General features: G+C 42.9%; 1 protein-coding gene across 4 annotated transcripts in view; it reads right to left on the reverse strand.

The window, feature by feature from the left end:
- WWP1 (WW domain containing E3 ubiquitin protein ligase 1) overlaps positions 1-23020 on the reverse strand; it is a 168564-nt gene that overhangs the window by 74310 nt on the left and 71234 nt on the right. For 3 of the 4 annotated variants that reach the window (XM_074944151.1, XM_074944150.1, XM_074944148.1), the window contains 3 exons: positions 11298-11435; positions 11141-11207; positions 8459-8640 (listed from right to left, as the gene is read on the reverse strand). In XM_074944151.1, coding sequence (XP_074800252.1) covers positions 8459-8640; positions 11141-11207; positions 11298-11435 — 387 coding nt within the window. The remainder of the gene's footprint in view (positions 1-8458; positions 8641-11140; positions 11208-11297; positions 11436-23020) is intronic. The other variant, XM_074944149.1, reaches the window with a different exon arrangement.

The following is a 23020-nucleotide window of genomic DNA, read 5'->3' on the forward strand; positions in this document are numbered from 1 at the left end:
TGCCTGACTAATCTAATCGCCTTTTATGATGAGATTACTGGTTCTGTGGATGAAGGGAAAGCAGTGGATGTATTGTTTCTTGACTTTAGCAAAGCTTTTGACACGGTCTCCCACAGTATTCTTGTCAGCAAGTTAAGGAAGTATGGGCTAGATGAATGCACTATAAGGTGGGTAGAAAGCTGGCTAGATTGTCGGGCTCAACGGGTAGTGATCAATGGCTCCATGTCTAGTTGGCAGCCGGTGTCAAGTGGAGTGCCCCAGGGGTCAGTCCTGGGGCCGGTTTTGTTCAATATCTTCATAAATGATCTGGAGGATGGTGTGGATTGCACTCTCAGCAAATTTGCAGATGATACTAAACTGGGAGGAGTGGTAGATACGCTGGAGGGGAGGGATAGGATACAGAAGGACCTAGACAAATTGGAGGATTGCGCCAAAAGAAATCTGATGAGGTTCAATAAGGATAAGTGCAGGGTCCTGCACTTAGGACGGAAGAATCCAATGCACCGCTACAGACTAGGGACCGAATGGCTAGGCAGCAGTTCTGCGGAAAAGGACCTAGGGGTGACAGTGGACGAGAAGCTGGATATGAGTCAACAGTGTGCCCTTGTTGCCAAGAAGGCCAATGGCATTTTGGGATGTATAAGTAGGGGCATAGCGAGCAGATCGAGGGATGTGATCGTTCCCCTCTATTCGACACTGGTGAGGCCTCATCTGGAGTACTGTGTCCAGTTTTGGGCCCCACACTACAAGAAGGATGTGGATAAATTGGAGAGAGTCCAGCGAAGGGCAACAAAAATGATTAGGGGTCTAGAGCACATGACTTATGAGGAGAGGCTGAGGGAGCTGGGATTGTTTAGTCTGCAGAAGAGAAGAATGAGGGGGGATTTGATAGCTGCTTTCAACTACCTGAAAGGGGGTTCCAAAGAGGATGGCTCTAGACTGTTCTCAATGGTAGCAGATGACAGAACGAGGAGTAATGGTCTCAAGTTGCAATGGGGGAGGTTTAGATTGGATATTAGGAAAAACTTTTTCACTAAGAGGGTGGTGAAACACTGGAATGCGTTACCTAGGGAGGTGGTAGAATCTCCTTCCTTAGAGGTTTTTAAGGTCAGGCTTGACAAAGCCCTGGCTGGGATGATTTAACTGGGAATTGGTCCTGCTTCGAGCAGGGGGTTGGACTAGATGACCTTCTGGGGTCCCTTCCAACCCTGATATTCTATGATTCTATGATTTAAATGAACTTAATGTGAAGCTGCAAGGAAAGAATGTGTTTGTACACTAATTGTATTCTAGTGTGACAACTTTCAAAGTCAAGTTAGTTTTGTTTTCAAAGTGTTCGCTCATTTTCCAATACTGAAATACCTGGAAGTGTCACCAGAGCAGAGAGAAAAGTACAGCAAAATTTTGAGTGACTTGCAGGGAGAATTTTCTCACCAATTCTTTAACTGAGAAGATAGAGAAGACACTGGAGCTGGTGTCATGCCCACTGTCATTTGACTACGAGAAAGCCCCACAAGAATTACAACTGATCAATTACATTGATCTCCAGTGCAATTCCACCTTGAAGTAAAAGTACAATTCAGAAAAACTGGACAAGTTTTATGCCTCCTTGAGTGAAACAAAGTCCCAAATATCTGCAAGGTGGCACAGAAAATCCTGGTTCTGTTCGGCTCCACCTATGTGTGTGAACAAACTTTTTCCCTACTGAATTACAACAAATCTCGCTACAGATCCCAGTTAACCGACCAGCATCTCAGCTCGGTATTGTGGATTTCCACAATGAGAATGACATCAGACTTTGATGCCATTGTAAAGAAGGGTGAGCAACTGTATTGTTCACATTAATCAAAGAAGGAGTGGAAAGGAGGTAAGTTTGGTTTAATTATTGTAATACATTGTTATGATGGTATATTTATACCATAAAATAGTAAGTAAGGTTTTATGTTTATTTCCACTAAACTGTATCTTATTCAAATAAAATTTTATTTCATAAAGTCTTCTTCAGAGTTAAATTGTTTAACAACAACATTGCTTAATTGGTGTGGATACGTTGGCACATGTTGCTACTTTGAACCTAAAATAGTTTGAATATATTTTGGTTATTGCCACGGTCAAATGGAGAAACACTGATGATTCAACAAAGCTAATTACAGATCGTAAAGAAGTCAGCAATAAACATGAAAACTACCAGACTTTTATGTAGTGCTGTACACTGAAAAGTTTTAGCTAACATACAATTTGTGTTCAGACAGGAGCAAAATTGTGTGGTAAAATCAGCAAACAGCTCGGTAATGTATTTTTCTAACAGCGTATTGTTCAACAGAATTATTTTAATTGTGCTGATTCTGAAACAAACTTGTGTTGTTCCTGTTTGAACATGAATTGTTAATTTTGTGAGCATTCATGGCCTGCCATACAATTTCCACCCAGATGTTGCTCTCAGGCCAAAAAGTTTGCCCACCCCTGCTATAGGATGAGGAAGCACAAACTGTCCAAAAGACTGAGGACAGTCAAATTTAAGTAGCATAAATCTGGACAATTCAGGTCTTTCGACTCCTCCTCTAACCTTGTTTAACTGTGGATCCAACCTTGGATCGGCTATGGATCTCACCAGAGGATGTCGAGACAAAAAAGGTAAGAAGGATCTGCCTGGAAGTCCTGTTGGAGTCTTAGGAGGAGGGGGCAAAGATGGATCTGGAAAAAGACTCACAATATCTTCTATTCTACTCCTCTTTCTAGGTGAAGGGGATTTAAAACTCTGAACAGATGAAATCTCTCTCTTCCTCTCCCCCAATGATCTCTCACTCAGGTCTGATGATCAGATGCTGAACGGTGAACATTTGCCATGACAGTAATGGGTCTTCAGATTAAACATCAGCACTGGAATAGGAATGGGCAATAGTGGCAGTCTTATAGGCTTAGGCATCAGTTCCATAACCCTTGAACATGAAGTCTAATGCAGAGCTGACTAAGGTCTGCAGAGGCCACATCCAAATCAGACAGATACATTAAATCGGACCCACATGATCTGGCACTTCTAAAACAGTGGCCATCTTCTCCCTCGCTTTTTTCCTTTGGAACCTAGGCAGTGAGAACTGATGGCTTAATCACAGAGTCCTTAGTGGCCAACTGAAAAGACGGCATCTTCGACACCCTAGCAGGAGGAGCTGATGAAAGCAGGAACAGGAGCTGAAACCAAAAAAATACACAGATCCCCAGGATCCTTTAGGCATCTTAGCCTTACAAGTCAAGGCACTCAGAGCTGAAACAGGCCCCCTAGTCTTTGGATCTGATGATCTTCTGAAGCCAGACGGCTTAGCAGCAAGAACTTTCTTAAGCAGGAGCACCTGCAGTCTATTCTGCATCTCCTTGAGTACTGGGTGAGAAACTCCAACAAACAGAACACCCAGAAGGAGAGACTGACCTTCACCAAGGCACTTAAGGTGCCTAATGTGGGGTCATCTGATACCAGGAAGATGGCTGGCAGAAGCGCATCCCTTAATGCTGGTTTTTACTTTTTCTTCAGTTCCACCATCACTCAGAACTGAACTTAAAATTAAACTAACTATAACTACAAACTCTCAAACTAAACTAACACTACAAGCTACGACAATTATCTAAGGCACTAGTACAGGAGAAAAAAATCCTACACCTGAACGACCAGGGCAGTTCACTTTGACCTGGTGCAGGTTTTGGAAGAACTGAGGCAGTAGGGGATGCAGCCTTTCGCTCAGAATGTTTGAAGAAGCTGAGGAGAGGAGTAGGATGAGATACATGTGCGCTCTAACAGGCATTGCTTGGAGAAGGTTCTGTTAAGACTGCACTGGTTGTTTTATTGCTCACAAGTGGGAATATGAAGAGCCACTTGAAGTAGTAGTAACTTTTCAGTTTCCTGGCAGCTTGTTTAATGGGATAGTAAGACATGCTCTGTAAGCTAGCAGAGGGTGGGCACCTTGCTTCCAGTCCGCAAAGGAACATACGCATGATTTGCTCTTGAAACTTCCAAGTGGCATTGGTTTTAAAAGAGAATCTTTAACACTATGAGATTGTAAGAGAATTTTAAAGGAAGAATAAAAGAAGGCTGAGTATGAAAGATACAACTGATAACAGCGTTTAATGTCCACTTGGATAATTTTCCGGGCTCATTCCGCTTGCTTTGTGGCCAAAAAATATTTAAAATTTTTTTTAAATTACTAACTCGGCAATTAAACAAAAATCCACCTCTTCGAAGGATTTAATAATGAAAACACAAGCCTTTAAAAAATATATTAAGTTAAATGTGCATTTACCTGACAAACACAGGCTACATAGAACAAGAAACATATTTTTTACAGTTGCTGTTAGAGGTATACATATTTTTGCCTGTGTAGAAACTACATGGAAATGTCCTATAAGGTAAACAAGCAGAAGCTAATATAATGGTTACAGATACCACTTTTTCTTTATCAATTAGTTAGCCCAGCAGAGCACATTAAATGCAAAATATATAAGCAAAAATTTACTACTGCAATAAGATCTTCCTGACCTCCACCTTATTGAATCTGCATTTCTGGTAACAGAACCTCCTGTCTCCTTTCCTTACTAAAGGAAAGCATTGCCAAAAGGAAAAAGGTAATGTGGTTTGGTGGAAGCGAATAGCACCAACAGTTCTTGTAAAACTTTTAAGTAGAAAAACTATTTCAAAACTGCCCTTGCCGCAAGTGAGAAAACAGGAAAGGAAACTTGAGAAAACCTAATTATGGTAGGCCTAAAAATTACCTGTGAATCCTTCCAGTTCAAATAAGAAGTTCATTAAATATTTGGCTGAGGATAAGACTACGAAAATAATTGCTGATTTCTTATAGTGGTTTTGAAGTAAAATATTAAGAGCTGCACCGATACCCAACTTAAATAAAATTAACCTTGCCTGCCTCCACCCAAAATCATAATGAAATCTGACTACATCCACCTTACAATTTTGAGTTTATATAGTTTAATGTTATAAAATAAAAATAGTAATTTATATCCTTGAGACTAATGTAATTTTTTGTTCTGTTCAGTTACACATAAATGTGGCACTGTATTCTGCTACAGTATGTCGTATTTCAATAAGTCATTTTTAACCAGAAAATTTAAAAAATCTTATCAAGCTCATGTACAAGGCAATGCTGGTGTAGCTAAGCCAAAGGATCTCAATAGAAATTATAGATATTGACTTCATAAATCAATACAGACTTTTCTTTGGCATATTTTTTATTCATCTTGGTAGCTCTGTTACAGAGACTGAAAGTTACTATTCACAAGAGTAATCCAGTGATCTAGTAATTATGCATCACATACATAATAAAATGCAACATCAAAATATTGTATCATTTCTGGATTATTGCCATGTTAGAGCAATCTATCACATCAACTGGAATTTTGATTTAAGATCTTCAATTTATAAGCTCTCTAGAACAGGAAGTATATTTTTGTGTGTTTGTACAGTGACTAGCACAAAAGGATAGTCTATGAAGACCTGATTCAGAAAATTCTAAGTTTAATGGACACTATTAGGTTAAAATTCATATATAATTTTAAAATATTCCTTCATCTGTGCTACTAAAACCTTAGATTATTCAAAAAAAGAATTTGTTTTACTTTTCACCATTTGTGCTGTCTGTTAATTTTCTGCACTATGTGTAAGCTTAGACAATAAAAACAGACAAGACAATTTTACTTTTGCTTATAGTCACCTTCTAGTCAATTTCACACTATGGTTCACTACCATAATTCTGCAACATCTGGATCACAAACACTGCATGGGAATGGTATGCTTTTGAATTCAAATCTATTGTGTGTAGGGCTTTAAAAATTTCATTAACATGTTTCTACTTAGGTTAAATTTTATGCAAGTTTATTTACAGGAAATTTGAGGTTCAGATACTACAAATGCTTATGCCTATAACCTTACTCACATGCATATGTGCAGGACTGGGTTTTAAATTGGAGTCTAAAATGAGGTGACAGCACCTCTTTAAGAAACCAACATTCACTTTAATGCTTTACATCTGTTTGTCCTTAAATTATCAGTCAGAATCTGCCCTCTACTTCTTATATCTAACTTATGCCAGTCTATCTTCCCAAGAAGGCTAGAAATACAGGCCAGGAAAGTGGGAAGTTATTACATTACGTAACAAAGAACTTAGCAGCAGTGCATATGCACAAGGGAACACAGCTAATGTGTAGAGGGACTAATTGCTGGCCCATATGTAAAGCATGGGTAGAGAAATGAGGGGCAGAGGTTGCTTTTGGAACACCTTTTTGCTCGTTCACTGTGCCACAATTTATAGCATGCAGGGAGTCAAAGGCGTTTCAGAATAACTACACTCCCCTACTTGGGCAAGAGTGAGAAGGGGGCTTCAACCCTCTCAATGCACCTGGCAGCATACCTACAACTGCAGTACTGGGGTTTGTATCCTGCAAAGGTATAGACGAGGCACAGCATACTTTCTCCCTGGCGCAACAGGAAAACTGGGAAGGGGACTGTGATCGGGGAAGTCAATCTCCCTTTTAGGCTTCTCCAAAGGCAGTACAATGAGCTGCCCCTAACACAGGGCTTGTAATAATGCCACAATTGACCCACAAGGAATCAGGAAAGGAACTGATGTCAGATGAGATATAATTATTTATATACCCTAATATCAAACATTTGGATCTGCAAAGACAAGAGTATAGCTGCAATGATCACACATGTCCTAATGGTTATGAGCTCACAGCTGCTGTGGTGCATGCTGCACAAGAGAATTAGATCTGCAGAATTCAATGAGCATATTTATCTTTCACATCATCAGACAATTTCACCAATTTCCTTCACACTTGCCAATTTTTTTTAAATTACCTTTTTCTTAAAAGTAGCCCAACTAAAGAGGAATTTCAACCCCCACAAAAATAGTTGAATGGGATGAGAAAAGGGAGCTCAAAGTAGTAAAATAATTGGGGCAGATGTTCAGCTGGTGTCAGTTATCATAGCTCCACAATAGAACTATGAAAGTTTACATCAGCCGAGAATCTGCCTCAATGAGAATTTTGGCAGCATCTCTATGGAATTATTATCCAACACTGTCTAAGAGTCACAAAATGTTACCTTTTATATTGTAATAACACTTGTAATTAATTTTATACCACAAGCAGTAAGAACCTCAATTTTATGTCTCACGCAGGAAAAGTCACATCCAGCAAAACTGCATCTTCTACCACTATGCTAGAATATGACTCAGTACAGATGTGAGAGATTTCTACCAACTCCACTTCCTGTATCAACTAAGCACTCTTTAGAGGCTCCTTATCTCATTTAGCAATAACAGCACAAGAAAGCAAATGAAATTATATAGTATCTATGACATTTGGACCTCAGCTTAAAAGTCAACTTGGATTTTCTTTATTTTTTTTTAACATCTGTTTTCTAATAGAGGACCCTTTAACTAGTATACCCCTTAAATACTAAGTCCTGAATGATTTTGGTTTTTTTAATAACTTTAAAAAACTGAGGGTTTTTCTGTTCCCCTGTGATGTTTATAAAGGTCTTTTGCGAAAGCCCGAGAATAACACCACTGCTTTCTGTCTGTTCACCTTCACTTGTTCCTGTTACTCAGACACACTTTCATGGGACCTGAGGAAGGGCATGCACCATTGACAAAATGGAAACACTGATTATATGTAAAATTCATTCAAATGCACAAAGTAAATAAAATGAAAAAAAAATCTCTAATATCTTTCCACTATATTACTCTTAGGGGTTACTTGCAACAATAGTCAGTACAACAACATTTCCAGATGGATATCAGATTTAAAAATTAATGTCCCTTTAGAAATAATTGGCACTTTTAAGTGATCCTGGGCTGAGAATTCTAAAATATATTTCATCCCAGAGCAGATTCGTTACCTGATTTGCATATCACTGGAAAATAGGTTATATAAATGGCAACAGCAATGCTGAACTACAGTGACACAAGCAGGTCCTGCTACTAGAGAAATGTAAAGTCCTCAAACATTGCTTCTGTCTTTGCCTTTGCAGATTTTTGTTGGAAAGCACTTCTTGTAGGGAAACGTACTTCCATTTCTTTGCAGTCAGGAAATCCACTTACTGTCTCCCACCTCTACTAGAAAAGCATTTTTGAAATGAGCCAGTAAAGGAAGTCAGACTCTTTCCTCTAGACAATCTATGTTATGATTCAATGGTCTTACCTGATGACAAGATGTCTCTTAAGAAAAATAAAACAGGTAAAATATTGTTCTCCAAATTGATGTGTTCTGGAATGACTCAAGGAAGTGGAGAAATTCTAAGATTTATATTCATCATGCAGAAGTGAAAATATTACAGGTTTTATCTCAGATGTATATAGTAAAAGGCAGATAAACAATCAGAAGTTGGACTACATGATTTTAATTAACTAGAAAATCCTTATTGAACAGCATTTTATAACATGCTCATTCTTACCACTGTTGTTGGCAGGCTGGGTTGAAAGTGGTTTTGGTACTGGTGTATTTTTGGGACTGGCTGCAACATGAGAAGGAGATGAAGTGCTGTCTCCATTAACAGCATGTATACAGAATGCATTCTGTATTACAGAGTTTGAAGGAGCTTGATTGTCTATTCCATTAGACATGTCACAGGTAGATCTTGGCAAAATAAAGAGGATTTTGATTAATACAAACAGTTTGTTAAATAGAACTATAGAAAACAAAGGCCTACACTGAAACATGCTTAAAGATCTAATACAAAATACACCAAAGTAAACTCAGTGGCAAGGTTTCAATATTATTCCGTTGGTGAGTGTAGATAACTGTTCATATATGTAAAACTAAACCAATTATGGGGACATGGGGGCTTATTTTTGTAATTTTAACTCAGATACTTAACTGGATTTTTAAGTTCCATTTATTTTTCCCCCAATATGGCATTATAACTGAGTTGAGCAGGCTAGTTTGGCTACTAGAGTTCCCAAAAATGGCCGCAGCTGCTTCTCTGGAGAGAACCCCATCCTATCAGATGAGCTTCTTTCCTCCTCTAGGCATGCTGAACAGCTGCTTTTGTCAGTCACATCTCTAGAAATTACTTCAGAGTAGTTACTGTCTAACAAATGAGGTAGCAAAGATTTCTCTTAGTAAGAGGGAAATAAATACTTAAGGACCCCTACAGGAAAACACCATATGTTGAGATGCTGTTCCACTCTTCCTGACCCCTAAATATTGTTTTAGCCTTTTCTGCTCAAGTGACAAATGGCAATCACACAGGTCACCTTCATGCACGCTGCGCTGAAGCAGAAATCAAGCAGATGAGGGAGCCCTAGAGACAGAAAAATGCTGGACAAGGTGGTTAAATCACCCTGCCTACTAGGGTTAGGAAGGAAGACCAAATGTGCCTGTGCTGTCACAGACCAAGTCACAGAAAAGTAGGCTTAGCACAGAATAGTTAAAACAAACATTTCTTTGTTATAAAACAGCAAACATCAATTCACTTAAGTTACTGATAAACCAAACAACAACAGAGACAGCTTTTGTTTTTGGTTATTTTTTATTCTAACCTAGAAATCTTATTTGATTTTGCTGGCATCTACAGAATATAGCTAAACCAAGGTCAAAAGAACTGGTTTGTTTTCAAATCAGTAAAGCTAAGCTGTATTTATTTTTCAGTGAAGAGCTTTGTAACCAGAATGTTATTTTTAAAATTATGTTAGAATTTTTTTTTCAAGTGTTATTAGCAATTTTCATTTTTAATGTAAGGTAAGTTAATACATCAGCAGGGTATGGCCAGGTACAAAAGCAGCATCAGGGACAAAATGAATTGTCTGAAGAGAAGGAAATACTGCTGCTGCAAAGATCAAACATCCAGAGAGATCAGGACGGAGGACTGTGAAGGTATAGCTGATCCATCTTCAAAAAATCTGGGGCAATATTTTGTGGAAAGGAAGGAGGAGGAAGAAAATTATAGTCCCCAAGATGCTAGAGAAACTGGGGAATAATATTTTGAGTGTTCACCCCAATAATATTTAGTGGCCAAGGGGATCCAGAAGCAAACCTCCACATATAAAGAGGACAGTACCTGGGATGGGCAGGGAAGAACAACTTGTGTCCATCTCCCAGATCTGTAGCAGCTGAGAGGGAGCAAAACCACACACATGGAGAGAAAGTAGCAGGGTAAGGAAAGCACTGCAAGGTTGCTGGGTGGTCCAGTAACAATAAAGCTAGTTTTAGTAATGAACTCCTTGCTTCTCTTCTACTGCTGTTTGAGGACCAGGTGTGCCCTGTTTCTATTATTCTCCTGGCAACCCTTTGTTCTCCTACATAATAAACAGAGAGATGAAGCTTGTGGGTCTCTGTACATTAAACTCAAGGCTCTCTTCCCCATTTCAGGTTTAGGTGGGCAAGTTCTTTGATTTGAAGGCTTGATTCAATAACCATTGAAATCAGTGGGAGTCCTTCCATTGATTTCAATGTGCACAAGATCAGGCCTTGAAAGAGAGCTAGTGGGGGTGCGGGGCGGGGGGGGGGGAGAGAAGAGAATACAGGATGGGGGACACAGGCCCTTTTCTTCCCTCCTCTCTTGCAACAGCATTTTAAAGGAGGAAGGTAGTAGAGAGGCACTATGCTTGGCTCTTACACAGCAGCAGTAGGTAGCAAGGAGCTCAGCACTCAATGCCACATTCACAGTTCCTGGTCCACTGAGCTCCAGTGCAGTACTTCACAGATTTCAAGGCCAGGTGGACTCTATGTTTGGTCTGATGGACTTATACGTTTAGCCAGAAGACAAAACTAAACCATCAAGAGGTTGACCACTTACCTGGAGAACAAGGCACAAGCTACCTGACTACCAGCAGAAGAAAAGAGATGTAAGCTGAACACCTACATTCCCCTAACCTAAATAATCCACATGAATGCAATGGAACACCTGCATGAATAAAGTTACTCGTGCAAATTTACAGCATTGGGCCCTTGGTGCTGCAATCCTTCCTTACTCAAGCAACACAATAAACAGAGTCCATGGGAGTGTAGGCCTGAAGTAGTTAAGGCCTGAAAGTCAAAACCGATCACCTGTGCAAAATTCAATTATCTAATTGTAAATGAAACAATGGCCATTACACTTCAAATATTGCAAAAAGTAAAAAATAATAATTCCAACCTCGATGTAGTTCTTGCCAAAATTTCTCTGTTTTCGTGTACAGCATCACCATTTTGCTGGACTTCTACTAAATAACAAGAAATACATTAAATAGATTTTTCCTTCTTTTAAAATGTTAACAAAAACATGTGGGTTTTATTTTACTAATTGAACTTACTGGCTGCTGGTGAACTGCAGTTTGTAAGAGATTCTTGTTCAACAACCAGACCATCGAGCACAACTGTCAGTTCACCTGTTTGCACCATGCCACTCTTGTTTTCTAAGGAGAGTTTCAATTGTTCTTTCACCCCCTCCACTAAAAGGGGAAAAAGAATAAATTCAGCATTAAATAGTTTCTCCCACAAAAACATACTAAAAATATTTTTTACAAAGTTATATTACATATAAAAATTCTACATAGTTGATATATATATACACACACATACACAGTTTTCTCTCCTACTTAAAGAAAGAAGTTCAATAAAGATTTATTCTAATATATATGACGGATACATCTATTTCTTCTAAGTCTTCAGGTTTTGCTAATTTGTATTTTTAAGAACTAGCTTGTTGAATAAAGTAATTGATTAACATTTTATTTAAATAAGCTGTATTTCTATTATTTTGCTGCTTTCTATTCCCTCAGAGCAGGGAACCCTAAAATCTCACGGGTTACAACATCATCACATTTGATTATGTATACTGTTTAGTATGTAGAGTTCATAAATAGGAGTCCAGCTTTACATACAACTTTTGCTGATATGAGACACGCTGTAAATTGCTAGGACGGGGATAGGTCAGCAAAAGACATCTGGAATATGGCAAACGTTTATGGAACTCTGCTGTTGCAACCTCAGGACAGATTGATGACAGATAAATGGTGAAATCCTGTCCTCACTGAGTCAATGGCAAAACTCCCATTCACTTCAACAGAGCCAGGATTTCACTCCAAGAATCTCCATGTGTCAGTGCAACTTCAGAGTAGGTAGTGGACAGCTAAACGTTTGCATGGTTTGACAGAAAATAAGGGATTCTAATTAAGGGTGTGTGAGGTTTTGAACTATGTAGTTCAGAGGTGGGCAAACTACGACCCGCGGGACCGTCCTGCCTGGCCCCTGAGCTCCTGGCCCGGGAGGCTAGCTCCCCTTCCCTGCAGGCAGCACTCTGGGCAGCGGGGCTGCACACTCATGCAGGGCAGCGTAGCAGCATGTCTGGCTCCGGAGCGACGGCCAGACATACTGCTCTGAGCGGCATGGTAAGGGGGCCGGGGCTTGGATAAGGGGCAAAGGGTCCCGGGGGGCGGTCAGGGGACAGCTGGATGGGGCAGAGGTTTGGGGGGGGGGGCTGTCAGGGGACGGGGCGGGGGGGGGGGGTTTGGCACGGGGTAGGGTCCTGGGGGGCGGTTAGGGGCGGGGGTCCCCAGGAGAGGGTGGTTGGATGGGTCGGGGGTTTTGAAGGGGGCAGGCAGGGGGTGGGAAGTGGGAGGGGGTGGATAGGAGGCAGGGGCCAGGCTGTTTGGGAAGGCACAGCCTTCCCTATCCGGCCCTCCATACAGTTTCACACCCTATGTGGCCCTCAGGCCAAAAAGTTTGCCCAACCCGATGTACTTTGTTGGAGAAGAAACATAAGGCCAGATCCTCAGCTGGTTATCAGTCAGCACAGCACCCACTCAAGTCAATGGAGTTATGTCAATTTACACTGAGGTTATAGACTCCTAACACCTACTGCAAAAGAAATGGTTAGATTAGGTAGTTTCTAGAACATATACTATTGGCTCCATTCAGGTTTAGTGCTTCAGACAGATTATTTACTTGGATTTCTCCAAGCTTATTATTCCCATGGCGCATTTTTGGAATCTTGTGCCAGTTTTACAAACCCAAAATGTTTAAAGCAGCTAGAACTAAATTCTGGATTGTGAATCCTGATACATGCTTTACAAGGTACAGGGAGCTAAAACTATTAGTCAAGAATTGAGCACACAAGTTTTGTGTATCTATCTCCCAAAATCACTAATTCCAAAGACCAGTAGGAAGGAGGAAAAATGTGGATCTAAGTAGGTAGGAAATACAAAACAATAAATAAAAAAATATAAAGTCCCTGCTAATTTTCTGTCACTAACATAAAGATCCCAACTCTGAAGATTATTAAGTAGTAAGAGTATTACTAGACTAGTTAAAAAGAAACAAAATCAAAAAACCCTGCCCTACATTTGACCCATTTATCAGAGCCTAAAAAATAATTCCAATTAAACATCTGTATTGAACTCAATATGGACTGTCAGGCATATCAGAAAAAAGACTGAGCAAAAGTATGTTTCAGTAAATGACATCACTAGTGGGATATATAGGTATTTTTTCAAAAAAAGGCTGGCCTCTTCATAACAGGTGTATTCTACTATTCCAGTACCAATAACTATATTAAAATGGCATTAAAAATTGAGTGTATGTATCAGTAATTTAGGAGTAAAAAACACTAAGGGGATGTTATGATTAAACCAAAAAAAAAGACAGTTACCTTTTTTCGTAACTGGTGTTCTTAGTGGTGTGTTGCTAATGGACATTCCACGGTAGGCATGTGTGCTCACCACATGCACCAGTGCCAGAAGTTTTTCCCTCAGCAGTATCCATAGGGGACTGGCTCTGGTGCCCTCTGGAGTGGCGTGCGTATGCCATGGTATAAGGGGTGCTGCTGGCTCCCCCCACTGTCAGTTCCTTCTTCCCAGAAACTCCAACAGTGGGGAAGCAGGGCAGGTCATGGAATGGACATGAGCAACAGATCTCAAAGAACACCAGTAGCGAAAAAATGGTAATTGTCTTTTCTTCTTGAGTGCCTGCTGATATCCATTCCATTGTAGGTGACTCCCAAGCAGTACCACCGAAGGCAGGCAGGAGTTCATAGACATGTCAACTGCAACACAGCTCTGCCAAATCCAGCATAGTCTCTTGCCTGCTGGGTGATGGCGTAGTGCACCGTGAATGTGTGCGTACCAAAGACCACATTGCGGCTCTGCAGATATCTGGGATAGGGACATGCGCCAAGAAGGCCGCCAAGGATGCTTGAGCCCTAGCAGAGTGGGCCGTCACTATAGGTGGCAGCTCGACCGAAGTCAGCTCATAACAGGTCCAGATGCAGGTGGTGATCCAATTTGAGATCCTCTGCAAGGACACCAGGAGGCCCTTCATCCTATCCACTGTTGCCATAAAGAGTAGGGTCAACCTGTGAAAGGCTTTAGTACACTCCAGGTAGAACACTAGGGTGTCCTGGACATCCAAAGTGTGTAGCCGCCTCTCCTCTTTGGTGGAGTGAAGCTTCAGACAGAACATCGGGAGGAAGATATTCTGGTTGACGTGAAAAGGGGACACCACTTTAGGCAGGAAAACTGGATGGGGTCGCAGCTGGACCTTGTCCTTGTAGAATACCATATACGGAGGCTCCACCGTGAGGGCCTTAATCTAGGATACGCGCCTCACCAAGGTAATGGCTACAAGGAACTCAACTTTCCACAACAGATGGGAGATGGAACAAGAAGCTGTAGGCTTGAAGGGCGGGCCCATTAGCCTAGAGAGGAGCAGGTTGAGGTCCCATTGGGGAACCAGATCCCGGATCGGCAGGAAGAACCTTTCAAGGCCCTTTAGGAACCTCATCGACATCCCACGCGAGAACACTGATTGGCCCTGTACGCGCGGGTGGAAGGCTGCTATGGCTGCCCAGTGCACTCTGATGGACAAAAGCGCAATGCCTTGGTGCTTTAGGTGGAGCAGGTAATCCAGGATGGATTGCAGAGATGATCGGGTTGGGAACTAAATTCCCGCCTAAACTGCAAGGCTGGGTGGCCATCCAGCAGGCTATCAAGTGCCACGCACTTCAGGTGTCCCTCCCCACATTGCCCTACTGCTCCCGCCCTCTGCCTTGGAGCTGTTCTGGGAGCCTCCTTCTTGCTGTGCAAAGGGAGAAAGGGGAACACTGATGTCAGTGTCCCTCTCCTCCCGCCCCTGTATTCCATCTCCAGAGCAGAGGAGGGGGGACACAACAGGGCTCAAGACAGAGGGAGCTTGCTTGCAGCTGCTGTGTCTGAACACGTGCTGATCTACTTTAAAAGGCAGCGTACTTAAAGTGGGGGCAGCATACTTAAAGGAGCAATGCCCCCTCCCACACACACACACACACACACTTGTATTATTGTTGCTGTTGTTACCTCTTGATACTTCTTTCAAAGTGTGTTGTTTTAGTTTTTGATTGGTCTATGCATTTCATAATTTTTATTTCTTTCTTACGCTTAAATTTAATTCTTTGAGTAGTGAGTTCTAAAATGACTTACCTGTCCTGGCTGGAGTAATTATCCCTATGGTAACTTTTAAAAAAATATATATCATATCTAAGTTTTTGGTTTCTACTGGTGGCAAACATCTGCATGTTACCTTGATATGGTGCACATAACAAAATTCATTCCGCACATGCGTGGAAACAATTAGAAGGAACGCTGGTTGGAGAGATGCTACACGCCGATGCCCAACAGGAGAACCTGGTAAGTCACTCTGGTGGAGGGCTTTCTGCTTTCAAGAGAACCTGCTGTACCTGGCTAGAGCAGGCCTGTTCCTCTGGGTTCAGCCACTCAGCAGCCAACCCTTGAGACGAAGCAAGGGAAGGTTTGGGTGCAGGAGCCGACTGTGGTATCATGCAGCTGGGCAATGACCATGGTGCAGCCATGGCCAGATCCATGAGCGTGCTGAACCAGTGCTGGCAAGGCCACGCTGCGGTGATCATAATGACTTGCATCTTTTGATTTTTCAATAGGACCCTGCTGATCAACGGAATCGGCAGGAAAGCATACATCAAATCTCCTGCCCATGACAGGAAAAAGGCATCGGAAAGGGCGCCCCTGCCAAGGCGTTGGAGAGAGCTGAACTGATGGCACTTCCTGTTCTGTCTGGTGGCAAACAGGTCCACTCGGGGAGCCCCCCCCCCCATTTCTGGAAGAGCACCCAGGCGACGTCCGAGTGGAGCGGCCACTCGTGGTGAGAGAAATAGGACCTGCTGAGGAAATCTGCCAGCACGTTCCAGACACCAGGGAGATGTGAAGCTTCCAGACAGATCACGCACTGGATGCAAGAGTCCCACAGGCGAAGTGCTTCCTGACAGATGGCCGAGGAGCAAGCTCCCCCCTGCCTCTTGATATAGAGCATCGACTTCCTGAGATATTTGTTGAGATCTCACAAGTCCAGGATGGGTCTTAGACTCCCCTTGGCCTTTGGGATTAAAAAAAAAAACAACAGGAGTAAAACCTCTTACCCCTGAAATTTAGGGGGATTTCCTCCACAGCTCCCACCTGCGGAAGGCCGTGCACCTCCTGAGCAAGCAGGTTCTCGTGAGAGGGGTCCCTGAGTAGGGACGGGGAGGAGAGTTGGGGGGGGGGGGACGGGACAGAAATAAACTGAAGAGTATAACCATAAGCCACAGTTCTAATGACACATTGGTCAGATGTTATAGAGGCCCAGGCAGCGAGGAAAGGGGACAGGTGGTTGGATAAAAAACGGGAAGCAGGATCCAGGACACAGGCTGGAAGGTCACCCTCGAGCGAACCCTCAAAACACCCATTTACCACCCTGTTGATTGCGGGTGGAGCTCGAGTGAACAGAGGACGTCGGGTGGTGGCCCTTCTGGCGCTTATAGGTCTTGCCCTTCTTATGGAAGGACTCGGACCGACTGACTGCCCAATCTCTGGAACTGTTGTGGCTTAAATCACTTCCTTGCCAGCCCTGAGGTGTACAGGCCCAGGGTCCGCAGGGTTTCCCTCAAATCTTTTAGACTGTACAACTTGGCATCTGTTTGTTCAGAGAACAGCGCCAGGCCATCGAATGGGAGGTTCTGGATCAACTGCTGAACCTCTGTGGAAAGGCCCGAGGATTGCAACCAGGATGCTCATTGTGACTATATGATTTTATGAAAATATGTTAATGAGTGTGAATATAATGTAAGTGGAATATGCCTCATGCAAAAGATCTCTTGTAAGGTATCATTACAAAGCTTATAATCTACTGACTGTGGTCATCCTATTTGTATAAATGTATCACTCTTGTATCTGAAACTAGAAATATGAAATATAACCCAGAGGTCCAATTGTAGTTATGCAAAGTGTGGGCCATTAATGGTGGTTTCGAATCTTGATGGCTCCCATCAACCAGGACAATTGAATGTGGATGGCTTTGTTTGCTTGCAGGCCTTCTGTGTATCAGGCTGGGAGGAATGAAGGCTTGGGGTCACACAGGACATGTGACCATGTCACCCGTTACTGAAATCCATCTTAAACCTGGTGCTTTTCCATTTAGGAGGAGGGGTGGGAACCCCGAGGGACAAAAGATTCCTGCCTTGTGCCAAAGCTATATAACGTGGTGAAACAGAACAAAGGGGGCTGCAGTCATGAGAAATCCCCTAGCTACCACCTGAGCTGGAACAAGGACTGTACCAGGAGAAAGAATTGTGCCCAGACTAGGAAGCGTCCAGTCTGTGATCGAAGCTTATTGAAACATCTCTGAGGGTAAGATTTTGTCTGTATTCAGCTTTCTTACTGTATTAGGCATAGACTTGCGTGTTTTATTTTATTTTGCTTGGTAATTCACTTTGTTCTGTCTGTTACTACTTGGAACCACTTAAACCCTACTTTTTGTATTTAATAAAATCACTTTTTACTTATTGATTAACCCAGAGTATGTATGAATACCTGGGAGGGGCAGGTAAACAGCTGTGCATCTCTCTATCAGTGTTATGGAGGGCAAACAATTTATGAGTTTATCCTGTATAAGCTTTATACAGGGTAAAAACGGATTTATTTGGGGTTTGGCCCCCATTGGGAACTGAGCATCTGAGTGTTAGAGACAGAAACACTTCTTAAGCTGTTTTCAGTTAAGCCTGCAGCTGTTGGGGGATGTGGTTCAGACCTGGGTCTGGGTTTGCAGCAGGCTAGTGTGTCTGGCTCAAACCAGGCAGGGCACTGAAGTCCCAAGCTGCCAAGGGAAATAGGCTCAGGGGTAGTCTCAGCACATCAGTTGGCAGTTCCCAAGGAGTTTTCTGTGATCCAACCCGTCACGCTCGGCTCAGGGCTATAGCCGAGGCCATGGTTCAGGCTGCAGAGTCCGCTGCATCTGAGACCACTTGGAGGGCTGCCCTCGCACCACCTTGCCCTCATCAAGGATCGCCAGGAATTCTTTCCTGGGGTCCTCAGGCTGCGAGTTCGAAGACTTAGCCATGGATGCCAGATGTTAAAGTCATAGCGGCCGAGCAAGGCCTGATGGTTCGCTACTCATAGCTGGAGGCTGGAAGATGAATAAATTTTTCTTCTGAAGAGATCAAGCCTTTTGCCTCTATTATTTTTAGGCATCGCACCTAGCTGACCCTACCTTTTGTGCTCATTAAAGGCCGACACCACCAGTGAGCTTGGGGCAGGATGGGTGTAAAGGTATTCATAACCTCTAGCCGGCACATAATATTTGCGTATTGCCCACTTGGACATGGGGGGCAGCGACAAGGGCATCTGCCACAGGGACTGGGTAATTTTTGCCACTCCCTCATGCACTGGCAGTGCCACCATAGCAGGGGCAGCCGAACTCAACAAGTTAAAGAGGAAGTCTGAGGGCTCCTCCAGCTCATCAGCTTCTAGCTGCTGGTTTGAGGCAACGCTCCTCAGTAGATCTTGATGAACCTTGGCATCAACCTGGGGACCGGGTGAGAAGACCCGCAATCGCCTCATTGAGCAAGGATGAAGAGGAGGTGGGTACTGGCAGGTCTGCCACCACCAACGCCTCCTCCACGAGCACCTCCATTAGGACCGAGAGACCCTGAGGGGTCCTCTCCAGTGTCACCTCCATGTCGGGGGGGCGGACGGGGCAGGCAGATCATCACCGACTGCTTATCCAATGCCCCCGAGGTCGACCTACACCCTTGTGAAGGCTGCAGGAACCCCCAGGGAGGTGCCAGGTGGCAGGCCAGTGGTCTTGCGGGGAATGCCGGGAATGCCGATACCCCCGATGAATGACCCTGGCCCACTGGCAGGGACTCCTCGCTAATGGAGCCCGAGGAGGATGGGCCACGTCCGGGGGGGGGGGGGGGGGGGGAGAGATCAGGACGGTGCCAAGGCCAACTGTTTACCCTGGTCACGTCGGTGCCGGCCCTGAGGCTCCGCTGGGGATCTGCACAAGGGCAATGACTTTCTGTGCCGTGAGACAGGGGACCAGTATCGGTGTTAGGCAGGTCGGCAACAGGAACTCGGCGATCTACACCTAACACTCAGCAAGCGCTGCCGGTCCGTTGAGCTGGAGTGAGTAGGTCGCCGTGCCAGGGTACATTGGAGTGACCATGACAATCCGTACCGGCGCTCCGGTGACAAGTAATGGGGCTTCTGAGACCAGCGGTGCCACACACTGGGAGGGCACTCTCGGCACTGGAGGTGCAGGGACGGGCACACCTCTGCTGGTCTGCACCGTTCCACTGGCGATCGCCGCTTCGAGCCTGAAGAGTGCCGCCTGGCATCCAGGGACTGACGCCGGGGACTCTGACGGGTGGGCTGACCTGTGTTCGGGGCATGGTGGCTCTGCACAAGTGAGTGCTGGCGGGACACTCCTTGGGGTGAGGAGCGGTGCCACACTGATGGGGACTGTTGGAAGGATCCCAAGTCAGGTTTACCCCTGCAGCGGGGTACGGCTGTAACTGGCATGGGCGGCACCAGTAGGGACAGGATGTCCTTAGCAGCATGCAGGGCCTCCAGTGTAGATGGCACTGCCAGGTGCCGAATGCCCATGCCACTTTCCAGGGTGGCGGGTGCTTCCTGAAGTGGACTAGCCCACTCGGCGGAAGCTGGGGCCCGACCTCCATCCGGAGGCGAAGAGCTGCCCCTCACGGGTCTTTGCTCTCCTCCAGCCCTCTCCTTCCCCTTCAGGATGCAGAAAAAGGTCCCACCCTGGCCTTTCTTTGCCAGTACCAAGGATGGGGATCAGCCACAGTGCTAGAAGCAGAGTCTGATCTGGACAGCTCTTGTGCCGGTGCAAGTGCCGACTCCATAAGGAGTGCTTCGAGACAAATGTCCTGCTCCTTCTTGATCCGAGGTTTAAAACTCCTACAAATGCGACACTTGTCGCTAACATGAGTGTCCCCCAAGCACCTTAGACAGCTACTGTGGGGGTCACTGGCATAGGTTTTTTGCAGCAGTCGTAGGGTTTGAAGCCCAGGGACCGGGGCATGCCCCGTCCCTAGGCTAAGTCCCATCTGGGACTATGAACTAACACTAGCTACACTAATGGAACTAAACTAACGACTTTTAACAACAATATGCAGTAAAATAGTTCACAACGAGCAGTTGAGACACAAGTTAGCTGAGGCAAGGAAATGGTCCAGCACTGTCACTGGCAGTAAGAACGAACTGAGGGTGGGGGGAGCCAGCAGTGCCCCTCATACCACGGCATACACACTCCACTGGAGGGGGCGCCAGAGCTGGTCCCCTGTGGATATCACTGAGGGAAAAACTTCTGGCATCAGTGCATGTAGCGGAATGGAATGGACATGAGCAAGCACTCAAAGAAAAACCAAGCATTACCAATCCAGAAAATTTGGACTTACACTTAAGTTATCCTTAAAAAAAATCCAAACTCATTAAGGATGAAAATAAAGAATTTTAACAGTCATCTGTAGCAAAGTCATGCAATAACAACACTTAAGTTGTAGGGATTTTAGTGTTTGTGGCCTCAGATCAGCTGCATCTTTAAAAATAGTTTTCATTAGTTCCCCTCTTACAGGGCAGCGTTAATGTTGTTTGTGTGCCTTAACTACATTTCAAATCTTGCTGTTGTCCTTTTGTCTTAGAATTTCCCTTTTTTTATTACAAAAATGTCATACACAAACACTAAACAAGAAACCCAAAGCAAATGCTCCCATAAGATATTTCTAATTGTTTTAAGATATGTATTATCAGCCTTTTTTTAAATTTTATTTTCTCTATATGGAAAGTTTAAAGATTGTGCTATTATGTTACTAAGATTTGGGACAAAAAAAATCTAACATGCTAAATTACTTAAAGAGCCCATTTTTAAATTAATTACAACTCAATTCTGAATACACTTGAATTTTCTGAGCTCAAAGTGGAAGCACTAAGTTTTGGAGAGGATATTCTGTATATTTAACACATAAACAAGGTTGAATCTCTGCTCGAAGTGCAAAACGGAAAACATGTCTAACTATGGAGCCACGTCTGGCACCTTCATAATACGAATGAAGACATTCCACTTAGAGGTGGGTTCCCCTTTGGATGTCTTGTAATAAGTAAGAAAGATGTAAAGAAACCTTTTTTACATTCTCAGTTTTCCCTCATTATAAATTCTGAGGTTTTGTATGACATCTATAGATTGGGAAAAATGAGATTGAGCTATTGGTTTAGCTGGGATTTCAATGCCATTTGGGGGTGAAATTTAAACGTATGAATCACCACTTTCATGTTCTAATGAAAAAATTAAAAAAGGAGAAGACGACATAAAAATCTTGTAGCTCATTAACTCTTCTGGCAGGGGCAATAGGCATCAGGGAGGTTGCCTTATGCAAGAGAAAATGTAGGTGATAATCACTAATGTACTATGTTATTATGATCTATTAAAATCATTTAAACTAAATACAAAGATATTTAGTATATGTTTACCATAAGTTTTAAAGAAAGTCACACCACTGAACTGGTGGAAGTCACTGGCTAAGCACCTGGAACCAGAATTTGTTGAAGTACTAAACCAGCTTTTGACACCAGTAGCCTCTACTGCTGGTGCAGAGAGAATAATTTCTTCATTACACTTTATTCAACTAGTTAAGCTTAATGACTAATTAATTCGATGCTAAGAAGCCAGCAGGGAGTTGAAAAACCAGGAAAACTTATTTTCCTCATCCAATGAATAAAAACCAGGTGTGAGAGGATGAGACTTACAAATTTTAAAATCCTAAAGGACACAGTGACCCAATATAATCAGTTCAATTGACTAACTACAGATACTTTTTTTGTTGAATAAATCAGTTAGTTTTAATGCAAAACATGTTTTGATAAACTTTTGTTAAACTTTCTTATGTATTCATCACTTTTAAACTCATTTTATTTACTAAAAAAATTTAAGATGGTTTTGTTTTTTTAATTTAATTTGAATTTCCATCCAAATACAGCTTCACACAAGTCACAAATAAAAACATTCACTCACTGTTTTCTAACATAATGAAATAATGTAAAAATTAAGAATTTGAATAAACGTAAGATAAGCTATATAACTGCTTACATAAATGTGTATAACTATAGCGCATCCTCCTCATTAGCAAAGAAAGAGACTGAATTTAGTGTGAAGTCTATATTTAGTTGCAAATCTACATGTTTTAATGGTTACCAATAAATGAGAATCAATCATCCTTCAGGAAAATAAATAAGCAGTACAAATGCAAAACGTGATTAAAATCAATTATTTAAATCAAGATTTCCAGCATGCAGATTTAAATCATGCTTAAAATCAGTGATTTATAATCAATCCATCCTGAAGGGTCAATAATTTTGTTCGACATTGGAGTCTAATACTATCTATCACAGTGGTGTGAAAGTTGGCCTGTTAAGTTATTAATCCAGGGAAGACTAGAGAGCCTTGTACATGGCTAAACATTTTTTCATTTGGGGGGTTGCATGAAATGTTTGGCCATTTGGGGGGGTTGCAATAGATCCTGCTACACAATGGAAATTCTGTAACTAATCAGAGAAAATATATATCCTCATATCTTTATTTAATAGTTTCCTCTCACTTTTTTCAGTAGTTCATAGATATTAAGGTCAGAAGGGACCACTACGATCACCTAGTCTGACCTCCTGCACAACGCAGGCCACAGAATCTCACCCACCCACTC

This window comes from Natator depressus, chromosome 2 (assembly GCF_965152275.1).
Source record: "Natator depressus isolate rNatDep1 chromosome 2, rNatDep2.hap1, whole genome shotgun sequence".
NCBI classification, from domain to species: Eukaryota; Metazoa; Chordata; order Testudines; family Cheloniidae; genus Natator; species Natator depressus.